This window comes from Gracilinanus agilis, chromosome 5 (genome assembly GCF_016433145.1).
Source record: "Gracilinanus agilis isolate LMUSP501 chromosome 5, AgileGrace, whole genome shotgun sequence".
NCBI lineage: Eukaryota > Metazoa > Chordata > Mammalia > Didelphimorphia > Didelphidae > Gracilinanus > Gracilinanus agilis.
The window spans coordinates 218,096,090-218,113,337 of record NC_058134.1 but is presented as its reverse complement, the minus strand read 5'-3'; the positions used below and the strand labels follow the sequence as shown (position 1 = coordinate 218,113,337).

Genomic DNA, 17,248 nt, shown 5'->3' with positions numbered 1-17,248 from the left:
AGAGAGAGAGAGAGAGAGAGAGAGAGAGAGAGAGAGAGAGCTGGGCATAATTCTTTTGGATCCTTCCTTTTGCAAAACTTTGGTTCACTCCTTGGTTTAAGCTCAGGACAAGGGAATGTATAGGGGGTGCAGTGCATTTATGTATTCCCAAGCTTTTTGGAAAGAGGGTTGAGGGAGGGAGAAAAAAAACGATTAGAGATCCAAACAAGTTTTCATTCTAGGTAAGAGAGAAGCACTGGACATGTTCCAACAGCAAAAAATAACTCTCTCCAATTACAGGGCTCAGTTGGACTGGATTTTTTAGTCTAGGGTGGGGGAGAAGCTGGGGTATGCAGACTTCCAGAAGTGCTGGAGAGTGTTTTGTTAGGGGAGGGGGGAAGGGAGAGATAGGAGATCTTCAGATTACTTCCACGGGAAAGAGCTCTGGGCTTGGAGATAGAGGACATAGGTTCAAATCATGATTTCATTGCTCACTTTTCTAAGTCCATCAGGCTTTCCAGACCTCAGTTTAGAGCTGTAGGAGACCAGGAACTTTCAAGGCAATCAAGTCCAAACCTTTCATACACATTAAAAGGTTCTTCAACCTAAGTAGTTTCTTCCCCCCCTCCCCTTTTTTTAACCCTTATCTTCTGTCTCAGAATAGATACTATGTATTGGTTCCAAGGCAGAAGAGTAGTAAGAGCTAGTTCATGGGGATATTGTGACTTGCCCAGGGTCAAACAGTTAGGAAGTGTCTGGGGCTAGATTTGAACCCAGGACCTACTGTCTCTAGATCTAGCTCTCAATCCACCGAGTCACCTAGCTACTCTTGACACCTACCAAGTTTCAAGTTCATACTCCTTAGCTGGACATTCAAAGTCTTCCATCCACCAGAGGATCATAGATTCATATTAGCTAGTAGCCCTCTAGCCTGATTCATTTTATAGATATGGGAAATGAGGTTCAGAAAGGCATACATTTGAAAGATAAACTTGCCCAGGGTCAAGCTATCACCTCCCTACTTCATTCATACTATTTTCCTTCATATATTCTATTTTCTAATCAAATCAGAGCATTCAACATCCGCCACCCCAATAAATCTCCTGCCCCTTCCTGCTTCTTTGGCTTTGCTCATAGTGTTGCCACCACTCTCCTACCTTTGTATTCTGTATTCATCCTCTAAAGTTCAATTCGTATATTCCCTTTCCCTTGTGGTAAGGGCTAGCAGTTAAGTGACTTGCCCAGGGTCACCCAGCTAGGAAATATCTGAGGTCAGATTTGAACTTAGGTCCTCCTGACTCTAATCCTGGCTCTTCATCCACTGAGCCACCTAGTTGCCCCTCATAATAATACCCTTTCCTCTAGGAAGTCTCCCCAACAACCCTAATTCATACTGACACTCTATTTGCACTTTTCTGACATGTATGTATTAAAGTATAATATAGTATTACTATGAGCATAAGATGCTAAGCCTGTGATGGTGAACTTATGGAATGCATGTCAATGATGGCATGCAATGACCACTCTGGCTACCCACCAGAGTTAGTTACTAGAAAGGCAAAGGGATGCCAAGAAGCTGTTCCTTTCCCCCTCTCCACCAAGTCTCCCAGCCCCTCTGCCCAGCAGCCCAATTGACGTGCTTACTCCTTCCCCTGAGGGGAGCACCTGGACTACTCCCCTCCCTTTCTCCCTCCTCTGTCTCAGGTAGGGCAGTGAGGGGGCAAGGCAGGGCACAGCACACAGTCTCTAAGAAGTTCTAAAAGGTTCACCATCACTGCTCTAAACCATGAAGGTAAGGAAAGATCTTGTTTCTTCCCCAAAACTTAGCAGAGTGCAAAATTCAATACTACAAGGATTTGTAATTGTCAGTGTGGGTCTTACCTCTATTCATTCAAATTGTAACTCCTTTACAACTTGGGAGAGGATAGCCATGTTGGAGAAATCCAGTATCCTGCTTCATACACAATAAATGAATGCCCTCTTTGTTCTTTTTATTTGATGGCGCTTAAAGTTTATACTTTTTAAATAGTTAAAATGGAATTGACCCCCTGTGGCCAACTTGATAGGAAACCACCCTGAATTTAGGAGGCTGATCCTTGGACACAAACTCAGTCTATCGAAAAATCTATTTAGGGGCAGCTGGGTAGCTCAGTGGATGGAGAGCCAGGCCTAGAGAGGTTCAAGTCTGGCCTTAGACACTTCCCAGCTGTGTGACCCTGGGCAAGTCACTTGACCCCCATTGCCTACCCTTACCACTCTTCTGCCTTGGAGCCAATACACAATATTGACTCCAAGATGGAAGGTAAGGGTTTAAAAAAAAATCTTTTTGGTTTGATAGGGTCAGCCAGAGCTTGGGAAGCCCTGGAAAACCTTGGGAAAGTGAGGGCTATGGGTACACCACAATGAGGCATCAGAGGAGGGCTTCAGTGGAATACTGTGGTCAATAGGTCCTCAATAAAAGTCAGTTGTTGGAAACCTGGGCCCCATTTGCATGCCACTGTTGCTGAGCAGAGAGCTGTGTTTACCGTGGTGTGGGTAGAAAGAGGAGGGGAGTGGGGTGAATGGAACAGGTTAGTGGAGCAGGCTCCCAGACCCTCCCAGAGGTCCAAGTCCTTTCACTCACTCTCTGTATCACTTCAGCAAGTTACTTGGTGTCCCTGGGCCTCTTTCCCTTTCCTCTGTAAAATGAAGAGGCTGTAAGAGGTGACCCAAGACAACTTCTAACTTCAAAGGCCTATGAAATTAGAATCAATGAGAAACAATCATGGTGTAGTGGGTGAAAGCCAAGGACTTCAATTCAAAGGTTCTTGACTAAGTGATTTCAACTGGGTGGACCTCTGTTGCCCAAATTATCAAATAAATAGGTTAGCCTGGATGTTTCTGTGAGCCTATGATAACTGAGAAGCATCATAGCCAGGGAGAGAAGTGGTTTGGGAGTTAGAAGACCCGGATTTAAATCCTGGCAAAGGCATTTTGCAACCCTGACCCCTCTGAACCTCCCCTTTCTGCCTGTAACATGGAAGAAGCCAGGAGTCTCCGCTGCTCTCCAGGCTCGTTTCGTTTGAGACTCCAGGAGCCACTAAACCTGAGCAGCCAGTACAACTCTTGCAGGTGCATCTGGGGGATGCCCAGTCAACGACTGAGAGGCCCCAAGCTAGCCTTGGAAGCCCGGCCCGAGCTTACCTTTGCTGTCAGGTTCTGCCTCTGTCCCCAGGTACCTCCCCCGGGCCCGGGAGTCAACCATCTGGAAGCGCTTGCTCTGGAGGTTTTCCAGCATTTGTTCATAGGTCTTAAGCAGGGACTTGTCCAATGTGGCTTTGAAGACCGCGGGCTCCGGGTTCGTGGGTTCTGCTGTCACGGGGTGCCCCTCCTGAAGCCAGTTCCGGAAGCCCCCGTTGAGCACGGACACCGTGCGGTGGCCAAACACCCGGAACATCCACCAGGCTCTCGGGCCATAGAAGCTGCCCAAGTCGTCGCCGTCGTACACCACCACATGCGTGTTGTTGCTGACGCCCAGGCGGCCCACATAGCTGGCGAAGGCTTCCTCGCTGGGCAGCATCATCTCGTAAGGAGACTTCTGGTCGCGGCACTCTTCGATGTTGAAAAAGGAGGCACCTGGGATGTGGCGCTCCCGGTATTCTTGTTGAGCATTGCGCTGCAGAGGAGGGTACCAGGACACGTCGAGCACCCGCAGACTCGGGCCCACTTTCCGTGCGCGGATCGACTCCGCCAGCCACTTGGAGGACACCAGAGCCCGATAGAGCACCTGTTGTTGCACCATGGCGGGAGCCCAGAGAGGTTCTCCTGGAGGACAGAGAAGCAGGAACACTAGAGAGGAATGACAGACAGCTGGGAGAAGAGGGAGAATGCCAGAGAACGGGGGGCGGGGAGAGGGCGGGACCTGGAGGGGGGGGGATTACCCCGTCCCTTCCTAGCCACCCAGCCCGGACCCTGAGCAGCGGGAAAGTGGCCTTCCCTCCTCAGGCTTGGCCCTCGCCTTTATTCCAAGGCTGACCCCTCCCACCTTGGCAGCCAATCCCCGGCGGTTGCTTTGGGGCTTGGGGCCCCTTGAGGGTTAAAGGGGCTGAATTTGGCTTGGCTGGGGCTGGGCTTTTCCTTCGTGCGAACCTAGGTACTTGTAGCGGGGTTGTCTGGGTTTCACCCCCCTCCTCCCCTACCTGAGTGACTTGGAGGATCCTAGATCTTGGGACTGGCACCAGGGACCCCTCCTGTGATAGAAGGCTTCAGGGGGTCCAAGTTTCAGTCTTGGCTCTCCTCCCTGAGCCTCAGTTTCCTCATTTGTAAAAGGAGGAAGAAAGCATCCCAGCTGAAGGGCTGGGGGAGGGGGAGATTCATTCAAATCTAAAGGGAGCAGTTAGTTACTAAGAGAAATCAGTAAAAAGCTGAACCACATTCTGGGGCCCTGGCCAGGAGAGAGCTGCAGCCAGGCCCCGAAACAAAGATCTCCTAAGGGAGGCAGGCCCAGCCCCCTCTCCTAAGCGCCCCCAGCAGCAAGGGGGAGAGATCATTGCATCTCTCCCTAATCCCTGCAAGCCCTCCTGACTACAAAGCTCCGCCCTCTAGGTAACCCGCAGTCTGGTGGGACACATATGACCTTGCGCCAGGATCCAATGCTCCAATTACCAGAAACCACTCTGAGAGATTAGCTTAGGCAAGAGGGGCAGGAAGGTGAAGGTGGGGGAAGGGTAGGGAATTTTGGACCTTGACTGTGGCCAGGCCCTCCCTCTCTGCTCCCCTTCCCCCTTCCCCCATCCTTTAACTCCTCCCCATCACTGGCCCTCTGGAGAGATAGTTGGGAGCTGGGGCCAGAGCTCTGGACCAGAATGGCTGAACCTAGCCTGGAGATCTTGCTCCAGTCGGCTCCTAGCTGGGTGACTTGGGGCAAAATCCTTTCCGTCCTCTGCCTCGATTTTCTCTCTGGTCCAAAGGAGGAGGTGGTGGTGAATTATCCTCCAGGTGCCCCTGACAGTCCCTTGACAGATCCCGGACATCCTCCAGTCCCTCCCCATTTGTCCCTGGGCCAGTTCGCTTCTAGCCCCTGTGGGCTCCAGCCGCCAGATAAGCCAGTGCTCAGCCCTCCCCACGCGGGCCGGCCTTCCTCTTCGCTTCAATAAAGTTAGCCCATTCAAAAAGGGAAGCCCCAGTTTGGGCCGCTAGCCCAGCCTCCCTTCTCCCGCTGCGTGCCCAGCTCTAGGGCCCCTCCTTCCTGCGCTTCGGGCCCTGCCCATCGGCGTCCGCGTCGTAGAGGAAGGGGCGGAGAAGTCACCAGCCTGGGCCGGCACTGCCGTGGTGAGTGAAGAGGTGTGTGTGTGTGGGTGCTGGGCCCCCCACGTCCTCTTAGACCCCCAGATGTCCCCCATCCCCTCTCTCCAGTCAGCCGTCCATTCCTTTGGCCCCTGTCTCTGGCGAGGAAGACACCTATCCTACACCCCTGTCCAAGGTGCCCAGCCCCAGCACCTCCGGCCCGCAGGGGATCGGAGCGCCCCGGGGCTCGGGCACTTCTCCGGGGCCGACTGTGGTGTGCAGGCGATAAATGGACCTGAGAGTACTGGGGTGCAGCGTAATAGAGGATTCCCTTCCCCCAGCCGAACCCAGCCGGCCTTGGGGGAGAAACCGGAAGCCCGGAGCGCCGAAGGACCCAGCGCCCATGTGCTTTGGTGGCTGTTTGGAGGGTAACTGGGTACACCTTGGGTCTAAACCCAGAATGGTGGTGTGGGGGTTTGTTTGCACAGGGTCCCGGACTCCCAGGGATGAGGGAGGCAGCCATTAGGACCGGGAGCTCTGACTTTGGAAACCGAAGCCCTGGCCAGGTTTGCAAATTACCTCTGCTCCTTCACTGGAGCGCTATGACCTTTGGGCAAATCGGGTGACCGAACCGGGACTCAGCTTTGTCACCCCTGTAAAACGGAGACTTTGACTAGAGGCTCTCTAAGGAACATTTGGGACTAAGAAATCCTATCACTCCAGGAAAGTCTTTAACCCTTCTCAGCCCTTTACCACCCTGGGGCCCCCTCCTTAGTCCCAGGGATTAGGATTTCCTCCTGAAGGAGGGTCAGCCTGTAGCTCCGTGCTACATGAGCCCCTTCTGTGATAGCTGAGGAAGGATGCAGGCTCAGGAAGTCCATGTTGGAATCCAGGCTCTCCTCCCTGGGCATCAGTTTTCTCATTTGTAAAATGAGGGGGTTAAGTTATGAGACCATCACCTCAAAAGTGACTTCCACCTCTAATTCTCTGTACCTACTACTGTAGTTGTGGAACTCTGGGCAACTCTCTTCCTCCTCAGGGCCTCAGTTTCCTCTTCTGTAAAATGGGATTACATATCCTCTGAGATCCTGTTCATCTCTGGCTCTTGGATTCTAGGTTATAGATTCAAGATTGAGGACTGGAAGAGTCTAGGACACACCAACCAGAGCTTGGAATCAGGAGACCTAAATTCCCATTTTAGCTCTGTTCCTTACTATGCATGCATATTTGAATTGATCCTCTTCTCTTTGTCCTCAATTTTCTCTTATGGGTCAGCCTCCCTGATTTCAGTGCTAGACTAGCTCTCAAGTTCTTTATCTCTATGATCTGCTTCACTCCCTCAGAAATTTAAAAACAAAACAAAGCAAAAAAAAAAACTCGAACCCAACCAAACAAAAAAACAGCAACTGGTATATTCTGGATGGTGGCTTTGAAATCCACCGCCCTAGATCCCAAGTCCTGGCTCTCTCACTCCCTTACTCCTTTACCTACTTTTTGAGTAGGAAGCAGAAGATGAATATAGCTGGGCGGGTAGGAGGTGTTGGCTAAGTTTAGACCAATCATCCCAGACCATCTTTAACTGAAGAGCAGGGATCAGAGCATAGACTTCCAGAGAGTCCATCTAGGCAGGGAGAAGGAGCTGACTGAAGAGCTTAAACATGGAGGAGGCAGCCCAGGTACCATCTCTCCCATGATTTCCTCTCTCTCCCAAAAAACACCTTTGAATTTCCTTGGAATGTTGTTTGTATTTGAGCAGGCCCAGGTATGTATTTGCTAGAGGGAGCCTTGTCACAAGGAGTTCCCCATACCACAGAAATCGTAGGTCCACTTTTTTTAATGATATTTAATCATACCCACTTACCTACATATATGTCTATGTACATATACATACACCCCATACACTCACACTCACACACTCACACACATATATATAATACACACACATCCTTCTGAATGGAATGTAAACCCCTTCAGTACAGAGACTATGATTATTGGATTTGTTTGGGGTTTTTGTTTGGTCTTGGTATCCTCAGTGCCTCGCATGGAGTGGTAGACCCTGATCAGGGAGAACTGAGTTTGAATCCTGCCTTTAGACACTTAGTTCTATGCACACCTAGCAAATTCCTTAAATTCTCTGAGCCAATCTGAGCAGAGTTCATAGGATGATCCTAGATATAGAACTTAAAGGAACTGCAGCACTCATCCTGATCAAAGTCTCTCATTTTTCCAAGGGGAGTTTGAGACTCAAACAGTTGTGGTGACTGAAGTGACTTAGCCTAGGTCACATAGATATTAAGTAAAAGAGGCAGGATTTTGAGTTTTCATTGGAGTCAGTATGACCTAGTGAGGAAGGAACCATGAATAAGTCTTGGACAGACATTTCCTTACACTGCCAAAGGCCAGGTACAAAGCTAGACCCATTTACAAAAGCAAGAAGTAGCTATCTGGGATGAACTCTGGCCCCTGGATTGCTTGGATTTCTGGAGGACCCTTGAAATATTTGGGCTCCTGGAACTTCCTTTTCTTAAACACTATTTTGTGGATAATGAGGTGATGTAACGACACAAGACAGCAGAAATATCTCTAAAAATCGAACTCTTTGGCATAATAAATCGGAGCTTTGTCAAGCCTCCCGCCTGGCCCTGACTTTATTCATTTTAGTATTCAGACCCTGATAAGAAGTCCAGAGCTGGCAGGATTTGAACCCAGAGCTGCTAGCTCTAAAGTCATTGAGTGTTCATTCTTCCGCAGTGTTGGCAGTCTCTTTTTCTGCTCTCCTTCCCTTCCCTTTTTACTGGACTTGTGATTTCTTTCATGTAGGGAATTCTTTCTGAGAAAATTTCTCAACTGCTTCAGATCTAGTCACTTTACCTCTTGTTTGCTTCAGTTTTCTCATCTTTAAAATGGGAATAATAATGCCTCCTACCTCTTCAGGTCATTGTGAAGATCAACTGAGATAATATTTGTAAATGTGCTCTATGTATGTTAACTGTTTATTATTATCTATACTTGCTCTGCATCTGGTAGTCTTAGAAAGTCGCTTGGGAGCAATAAGAAATTAAGTGATGTGCCCAGGGTCCCTGAGCTAGTAGTATGAGACAGAGAAAAGACCCCAAATGGAGGTCTTCCTCTAATCGATTACTCTTAGTATTTATCCATTATGTCATCCTACTTCTCATATGGCACCGAGTAGGCTTTCAATAGATTCTTGAGGAATTTAATTGAATTGTGCTGGGAGGGTCATCAGAACATAAAATATCAGAGCTGGGAGGAACCCCAGAACATAGACTGTCAGCAGGGAAGGATGAGAAACTTAGGTATAGAACCTCAGAACTAGGAGGGACCTTGGGAACAATTTAGACCCTTTAGACCCGCCTCATTCACAGAAAGCAATGATTTGCCCATAGTCCATAGGTGGATGACAGTAGGGGGCATTCGAGAAGACATGGGCAAAGCTGGTTCATTCTGTGTCTAACTTAGACTGTGATGGCCAGTCTAGCCCCATCTCTATGAAGAAATTTCTGCATAGCTTTGGGCAAGTCATTTCCCTACTCTGGACTCTTGAGTCTCATCTCCCCTGAGGCATGCCAAGGAAATCATAAGGAATGGATAGCACTCTTTTGAGGAGCACCTGTGCCTGGAGGGATCATGCCCACATCTCCTGCCATTAAGGCACTGAGAAGCACTTTTTATCAAAAGTGGTAGGGCTGTAGCACTAGGGAAATGATTGTTGAATTTGGGATCCGGACCTGAATTCAGATCCTGCCTCTGCCAATTACTTTCTGTGTGATCTCAGGCAAGTTACTTTAGCTTCTGGGCATCCATTTTCTAAATGAAGAGGTTGGACTAGGTGACCCTTCGAGCTGGGAGCCTGGGATCTGCCCCAGGCAATGCCAATGTGTCCTGACTCCTCTGCTTGCAAGGAATGATGATCCCCATAATCTCTTGATGAGGCCAGTCAGACGGGACAGGGCAACTTTGCTTAGTCAGTATTCTGAATTCATTGTAGCTGGTTGTTTGCTGCAAAGTGTTTTTATTGGACTCTGACCGCTCCTCCCTCTTTCCCTCTGCCTCTTCACCTTTCCCTCCCTCTCCCACTTTCCTGCTTTTCCTGGCTCTTCTTGTCTCAAATTAAAATCGGATCTGGCCTCTCTGTATGCTTAACTACCTCCCTACTCCCACTCATTGATTCTTCTCTTTCTTCTTACCTAGTTGAGAGGGTCCCAGGAGTCAAGTCAGATAGCAGCTGGCCAAAAGCCAGGCGTCATGGCAGCAGGATCCCTCTTCAGAGCTCTGGTATCTGCCAAATGGGTTGCTGAGGCCTTGAAGACATCCCAGCCTCTGCAGCTGCTCGATGCCTCGTGGTACCTGCCCAAGATGAAACGAGACCCTCGACAGGAGTTTGAAGAACGCCATATCCCCGGAGCAGCCTTCTTCGACATTGACCTCTGCAGCGACCGGACGTCCCCCTACGACCATATGCTGCCCAAAGCTGCAGACTTTGCTGAGTATGTTGGCAAGCTGGGGGTGAGTAACGGCACCCACGTGGTAGTGTATGATGCCAGTGACCAGGGCCTCTTCTCCGCTCCCCGAGTGTGGTGGATGTTCAGGGTCTTTGGGCACAAGACTGTCTCACTACTGAATGGAGGGTTAAGGAACTGGCAGCGGGAGGGGTACCCTCTGGGCTCTGGCAGGACCCGCCCTGTTCGAGCTGAGTTCCAGGCCACCCTCAACCCGATGTTTGTGAAGACCTACGAAGACATCAAGGAGAACATCGACTCACGACAGTTCCAGGTTGTAGATGCCCGTGCTGCAGGGCGCTTCAAGGGCATTGAGCCAGAACCCCGGGAAGGTAATACAGCTACGGCCTTGGCTCTGGCCCCCAGGTGGGGTTGGGGGTGGGGGCATGGAGGGGAAGGCAACAGAAAGATCATACAGTATTTACAGTCTGAGGACCAGCTCTTCTTCCTGCCTATGCGATCATACACAACTCGCTCGTTCAATCTGAACTTCCATTTCCTCCTCTGAAAAAAGAAGGGGTTGGAGGCACAGCTGGGTGGTTCAGTGAAGAGAGACTTGCTTGCAGACAGGAAGACCTGGGTTCAGATCTGGCCTCAGACACTTCCTAGCTGTGTGACTCTGGGCAAATCACTTCAGTCCCATTGCCTAGCCCTTACTGCTCTTCTGCCTTGGAACCAATACACAATATTGTTTCTTAGACAGAAGGTAAGGGTTTTAAAAAAAGAAGATCACGAGTTTGGGCCCTTAGAGATCTAATTGTGTTATCTCATCTTAGGGGAACTTGAGGCCCATGGGGTTGAAATGACTTGCCCAAGGTCACACAGGCAGAAAGGAGCAAAACTACAATTCAAATCCAGATCCTCTGACTCCAGTGACTTTTTCCATGGTACCACATGATATTCTAGATGATTTCCAACATTCCCTTTCCCATTCCAAATTATATGATCATAATAAATCATAGTCATAGCTTTGACATTAGAAGGGATCTCAGAGGCCATCAGAAGGGTCCAACCTTATTAATTCTACAAATGATCAAACTGAGGCCCCTAGAAGGAAAGTGACTTTAGATCATAGATTCAAAACTGGGAAAAGTTTTATAACTCTGAAACTCAGAAGAGGAAAGTGACTGCCTAAGAACAATCCCATTTGCCATCAAGGAATGTCCCAGTTGGTCTCCATCCAGACTTCCCCCTCCCATCATTCATCTTCTCCGCCACAAATAAGAGAACTCATATAAAGTGCTATGGACATGTACCTCTGGGGTGGTAGAATTCTCTTGCCATGGGCCAGGACAGCAGCAATGGAAGGTGTGTTTGCTAGTGAACACACAGATGGGCAGAAAACAGGCTGGGAGAGAGCAGTTGGCTTACTGTCTTCTTTTCACTTCCTATGGTCTGGTCTCTGCTGCCTACTGGAACCTGTAGTGGCCCTATTAGATCCAGGGTGCTGGGGAGTATCCAAAGGGACATGGGAAACTGAAGGAGAAACTGAGAGTCAGGCTGAAAGCATCATAATAGCAATTGTGATCATGATTTTTTGTTGTTCCGTCGTGTCCAACTTTTTGTGACTCCATTTGAGATTTTCTTGGCAAAGATTTTGGAGTGGTTTGCCATTTCCTTCTCTGGCTCATTTTACAGATGACGAGATGGAGGCAAGTGAGATGAAATGACTTGTCCAGGGTCACATAGCTAATAAATGTATGAGGCCATATTTGAATTCACAAAGATGAGTCTTTGTGACTCCAAGCTCGGTGCTCTATCCATGGAACTACCTAGTTACTCTGATAATAACAGTAAGAGCTCCCATCTCTATAGCTGGAAGGGCTTGAGAAGTACATTGTATCCTTTAGCTCATTTGATCCTCACAACAACCCCATTTTGGGAAAGGACTATTATTGTCCCTATTTTACAGATGAGGAAACTGAGGCTTGGACAGGTGATAGGATTTGTCCAAAGTCACTCAAGTTTTAAGTAGGAGAGCCAGAATTTGAACCCAGATCCTCAGACCCTAGACACAAAATTCTAGTATTTTTAGCTTCACCTTCATTTAGCCACTATGAGCTGTAGTTTTCTTATTTATAAAATAGGGGTGAATGAGTAGCCATGGACTGATTACTTACCTGCTCTGTGCCAGGCACTAGTCTAGGATCCTGGGAGACAATAACATGAAGGAAACAGCTCCTGGCCTTGAGAAACTTCACCTAGAGGCCAGAGAGGAGAGTTTGGGTCTGAGAAGACCCTGCAATGGGGAGCAGAGTGGTCCACGTGCCCTCTGTGCTTTGTTAACCCCAATTATGTGCTGTCTTTGGTTGTTGCACTGGTCCTCAGCTGGCAGGCACACACTGCCTGGTCCCTACTTGCTTTAGATTGAGCCTGTATACCACTAGGACCAGAGAGAACCCCACATGCTAGGAGAAGGTCTTTAGGGGTGATGGCTACAATCAGTGAAATTCTGCTACAGTCTTAAGTTTCCTATGTATGAAGACCCTTTGGATTCCTCTTTCTGGCCCAGAGCTTAGGCTGCCTGGCCCAGGAACTTGGTATGCTTCCACCCAAGGATTAGAATGTTGCCTTGGTTCCTGTGCCCTTCATTTCTATGGGTTACAGTTCCCTTCAGGCATTGCTACATTCTATGGGTTATTTAAACCTTTGAGGACATTTAATTTGGTGTGTTTCTTCACTGCCTAAATTCAAAATAATAACTGCATGCCAATAATTATTGTAGAATCTCAGTGCTAAGGGAGGGACAAAGGAAGGAAGGAAGGAAGGAAGGAGAAGAGGAGAGGAAGAAGGAAGAAAGGAAAGAAGAGAGAGAAAGGAAGGAAAGAAGGAAGGGAGGGAGGAAGGAAACATTCTTCAAGTACTTATATACTATGTGCCACAAACTATGCAAGCCTTTTACAGATATTATCTCATTTGATTCTCACAACCCTGAGAAGGAGGTGCTATTATTTCCACCATTTTACAAGTGAGGAAACCAAGGCAGAGAGAGGTCGAGTGATTTACTCAGACCCAGTATTCTATCCATTCAGCCAATCAAATACACCTCTGAATGAGAATTCTCTCTAAAATTGACCCAGCAAATCTAGTAGAGGTCAGGTTTTCTCCTTGAAGATTTCCAAGGATGGAGAACTCTTCATCTCCCAGAATAATCTATATCATGGTAATAGAGTTGGAAGGTCCTTCAGGGACCATTGAGTCTAATCAAGGCACAGAGAATGATGGGACTTGCCCAGGATCAGTCATACTGCTAGGTAACATTTGAGGCAGAATCCAAACTCAGGTCTTAGTGACTCCAAGGGCCCTGTTCTCACCACTACACTACCTAGCTAAGAAGCAACTTGACTTCATGTGTTGATTTTTGGAATCAGAAATACTTGAGTTCAAGTCCTGCTTTAGACACCCTGGCCAAGTCATTTCATCTCCATTGGCCTGTTTCCTCGTCCATTCGATCAGGATAATAATAATGGCACCCACCTTGTCATCATTTAAAATGAATTAAATAAGTGTAATGTGCTCTGTAAAGTGCTCTGTTAACTCTAAAACCCTATATGATTGGTAGTTATTCTTAGGATTTAAACATTAATCATTATAGTCAAGCCAACAGTTGTTTAGCTAAGGTTGTCCTTGGTACCAGATACCATAACTAGGCATTAGGGGGATATAAGGAGGGCAAGTAAGTAGCCCATTACCAAGTACTCGAGCCTCTCAAGTTCCCTATGAGATGGGTAATGTGAACATCATCCTTATTTTGTGGAGTAGAGACCTAAGGATCAGAACAGGGAAAGCTGTTCATAAGAGTTCATAGCCTGGGAGTGCCACCTCCAAAACTTGGCTCTGATGGCCAAGGCCATTGTTCTTCCTTTCCATTTAGCAAACAGACCTTAGGGTAGTATCTCCCTGGCCTTGGAGGTCTATAAGCTAGTTGATTTTGGGATGGCTGCCTGTTGGGGCTACTGGAACTGGAGTTTCTGCTTCAGTGCCAAATGAGCTGGGGGAGCCAAGGTCCCTTCCAGCTCTGCATTTCTTCTGTTTGTCTTCTATTAGAGCTCCATGATCTCTAGCCTGCTAGTCCTTCAATCTTAGACAAGAGCTTCTCACCCCTAGTTCCTTTACCCTCCTTCGCCCTCATCCCTCTTTAGGCACTGGGTTGAGCGCAAAGTACACTAGGGGTTTGCAATCAGAGGACTTGTCTCAGTCTTAAAGCCTGGATCTGATACTTACTACTTTAGCTTAGGAAAATCAGTTCTCTTTTCTAGATCTGTTTCCTTAGCATTGTAGATGAGGAAAGAGGCAGGAAGTGAACAGGTGGGAAGAGGGGAGAGAGGAGGAATGATGAATAGATTAAATGATATCTAAAGTCCCTTCCAGAATCTTATCCATTCAAAACCAGATTGCTCCTCTCCTAGGGCATGCCTTTTAATCTTTTTTTAATTAAAAACATTTTAAATTTCATTATTCCCCAATTACATGTTTAAAAAAATTAACAATCATTTTTAAAAATTTTGAATTCCAAATTCTCTCTCTTCCTGCCCCTACTTGAGGAAGTAAGTAAACATTTTGATTTCATTTATACCTTTGAGGTATGCAAAACACATTTCCATATAAACCATGTTACAAAAGAAAATACACAAAAACAAGAAAAATAAAGCTTTTTTTTTTTTTAATTTTAAGTATGCTTCAAGCTGCACTCAGAATTCCTCAGTTTTCTTTCTGGAGGTGGAGAGCATTTTTTCATGGGTCTCTAGGATCATTGTCTTGATGAAAATAGCTAAGTCCTTCACAGTTGATCACTATATAATATTGCTGTTACTGTACAGAGTTCTGCTCACTTCACTTTGCATGATTCATAGAAGTCTTCCAAGGCTTTTCTGAAACCATCCTACTTATCACTTCTTATAGCACAATAGTATTCCATCACAGTCATATGCCACAACTTGGTCAGTTGATCCATGTCCTTTATTTTTCACAATCTCCCTAAATTCTCGACTTAAAAAAAATTTTATTTTAGGATCAGAACTAGAGCTAGAAGTGACCTTAGCTCCACCCTAGAGCAGACAATGTGTTGTGAAGTCAGAGGAGTTGGACTGAAATCTTGCAACTGTCATTATCTCTGTGACTGTAGGAAAGTCACTTACTTCCCCTAGACCATTTCGTAGGCATAAAAGCAGGGTTGGATTAAAAAAATCTGAGGTCCCTTCCATTTCTAAATGTGTGATTCCTAGGATCCTTTGACCTTAAGCCAGTTAATGGAAATGGAAACCTCAGTTTCCTCATCTATAAAATGAACAGGTTGAAGTAAATGACACTGAGGGCCCTGCCCACTCTAAGTAATCCTAACTCCCTCATTTTACAGATTAGGAAACTGAGAGGGGAAGGTCAGTCATTCAATAATCAGTGCCTCCCACGTGGGGTAGCTAGGTGGCACGGGGGATAGAGTCCTGGAATCAAGAAGATCTAGATTTTAATCTGGCCTCAGACACTTCCTAACTGTGTGATCCTGGACAAGTCATTTGACTCCATTTGCCTAGCTTAGTTGCTACTAAGAGAGAAAGTAAGGGTTATTTAATTTTTAAAAATTCCAACTATATGCCAGGCACTGTGCTAAGCACTAGGCCACAGGTAATTCTAGCTGCAAGGCCAGAATTCCAGTCCAACTCAGATTTTCCCACCCCTCTGCTAATTCCCACCTCCCACTGGAAGAATCTTTTTTTCCTTCTTTAGGCATCGAACCGGGACATATCCCTGGCACCGTGAACATCCCCTTCACCGACTTCATGACTGAGGAGGGCCTAGAGAAGAGCCCTGACGACATCCAAAGACTATTCGAGGAGAAGAAGGTGGATCTCTCGAAGCCCCTGGTGGCCACTTGCGGCTCAGGCGTCACTGCCTGCCATGTAGCCCTGGGTGCTTATCTCTGTGGCGAGCCCGGTGTGTCCATCTATGATGGAGCCTGGGTGGAGTGGTACATGCGAGCCCGGCCTGAGGATATCATCTCGGAGGGCAGAGGCAAGACCCTCTGAGTGAGGAGCACACAGGGGCCTCCCCTGATCCTAAGCCACCAGGCCTTACCACCCCAGGATGGGGGCAGTCCAACCTAGCAATTTTTCCTCTTTTTTAACTATGATGGCCAAATTTAATTTTTTATTCTCAAGGGGTAGCCTGGGTGGCACACCCCCTTTTTCTCCCTCTGGAAGGCCTTTGGTACATCCTAATTCTGAGACAAAACGGAAGGGCACAGAAAATATCTTTGGCAATGGTGAAGGGATCTGTTAGGGTCAATTGAAGTGGGGAATGGGGACAGAGGGGCTTACCTAGCGCTGAATATGGCCCTCTGAAATTTAGCCTGGGTTGATCACCAGACCTACCTCCTCCTATCTTTTACTGCCAATAAAGATGAAGTGGTTAATCTTTGTATACAGCCACATATTTCCTCCTATTTGAAACTGTTCTCGGAAAACCATAATGGGTGAGGCACTATGGGTGTGGGCAAAGTGGATCTCTGTTTCTGGGCTTCTTAAATGAAAGGATCTGGGAAACTATGTCCCTGAATGAATGCATGGGTATATGCATGAGTGAATGAATGAAGGGACGAAGGAATGAAAAAGTATATTAAGTCCTTGCAAGCATCAGATTAAATACTGGAGAGAGAAATAAAAAATAAAAAAAAAAAATGCAACCAGGACTAGCTGGTGGGCTTATAACAATCCATTGGAGAAAGGTTTTTTTTCCTAGAATAAAAGAATGCCATTCTCCCATCAGGCCATAAAGATATTGGGGGGGGGGGAGGAGTTAAGTGTGGTATAGGGTGCTGATGGGTTTGAGTTCTTGCTGTGAGATCTTTTCAATAAGGTTTTATAGAAGAGAGGCCTGGAGGTAGAGGAGATGGGGAGGATACAAGAGAAGAGGGGCTTAAATGGAGAATTGGGTTTTAGCCTCAAGGCTGTCCTCTTCTCATCTCACTGCAGACTTGACAAGCCGTGTGTCCTTAAACAAAGTATTTCACTTTTCAGCCTGAGTTTCCTCATCTATGAGACAAGGATAAGGATACTAGTACCACCTAACTCATGTCAGCTAGAGATCTGGAAGAGAGCTTGGATGTCATGACCAATCCCCCCTCACTTTCCAGATGAGAAATTGTGACCTAGAGAGGTTTAATGCTTTTCTCAAGGTTTCAGAGCTGGTAAGTGGATGGGGTAGGCTACAAACCTTAGTCTTCCTAACTCCAGGTGAGTGCTTTTTTTCATTTAAGAAATACATATTTGAGAATCCTTAAAAAAAACCCTGTAGCAGGGGCAGCTAGGTGGCTAACAGTGACCTCAAACACTTCCTAGTGCCTGGGCAAGTCACTTAACTTGGATTGTCTAGCCCTTGCCCTTCTATCTTAGAATTGATATTGACAGAAGGCGTTGTATATTGCCTAAGATTGGGCAAAACCTGCAGATTCAGAAAAGGTTCATAAATCTTTGAAATCATCGGCTGAA

General features: G+C 47.1%; 3 protein-coding genes across 4 annotated transcripts in view; 1 reads left to right on the top strand and 2 right to left on the bottom strand.

The window, feature by feature from the left end:
• Positions 1 to 3,096, bottom strand: part of TEX33 (testis expressed 33) — a 69,675-nt gene extending 66,579 nt beyond the window's left edge. Inside the window, exon 1 of the mRNA XM_044679123.1 lies at positions 2,989 to 3,096. Within this exon, the coding sequence (XP_044535058.1) occupies positions 2,989 to 3,096 (108 nt within the window). The remainder of the gene's footprint in view (positions 1 to 2,988) is intronic.
• Positions 3,097 to 3,133: 37 nt separating this feature from the next.
• LOC123250085 (thiosulfate sulfurtransferase-like) lies at positions 3,134 to 3,895 on the bottom strand (the record flags this gene model as incomplete). The annotated part of the gene is made up of 1 exon (XM_044679122.1): positions 3,134 to 3,895. A coding segment is annotated over one exon (762 nt), but the record flags the coding sequence as incomplete, so codon positions are not given.
• Positions 3,896 to 5,247: 1,352 nt separating this feature from the next.
• MPST (mercaptopyruvate sulfurtransferase) lies at positions 5,248 to 16,189 on the top strand. Of its 2 annotated transcripts, none has more exons than XM_044678089.1 (3): positions 5,248 to 5,289; positions 9,457 to 10,096; positions 15,489 to 16,189. In XM_044678089.1, the coding sequence occupies exons 2-3, from the start codon at positions 9,511 to 9,513 to the stop codon at positions 15,785 to 15,787; spliced, it is 885 nt and encodes a 294-aa protein (XP_044534024.1). In that variant the 5' UTR covers positions 5,248 to 5,289; positions 9,457 to 9,510; the 3' UTR covers positions 15,788 to 16,189. The 2 variants fall into 2 exon arrangements, with proteins under 2 accessions (XP_044534024.1, XP_044534025.1); XM_044678090.1 differs by lacking the exon at positions 5,248 to 5,289 and adding an exon at positions 10,934 to 10,936 and having other exon boundaries at positions 9,325 to 10,096.
• Positions 16,190 to 17,248: the final 1,059 nt, after the last annotated feature.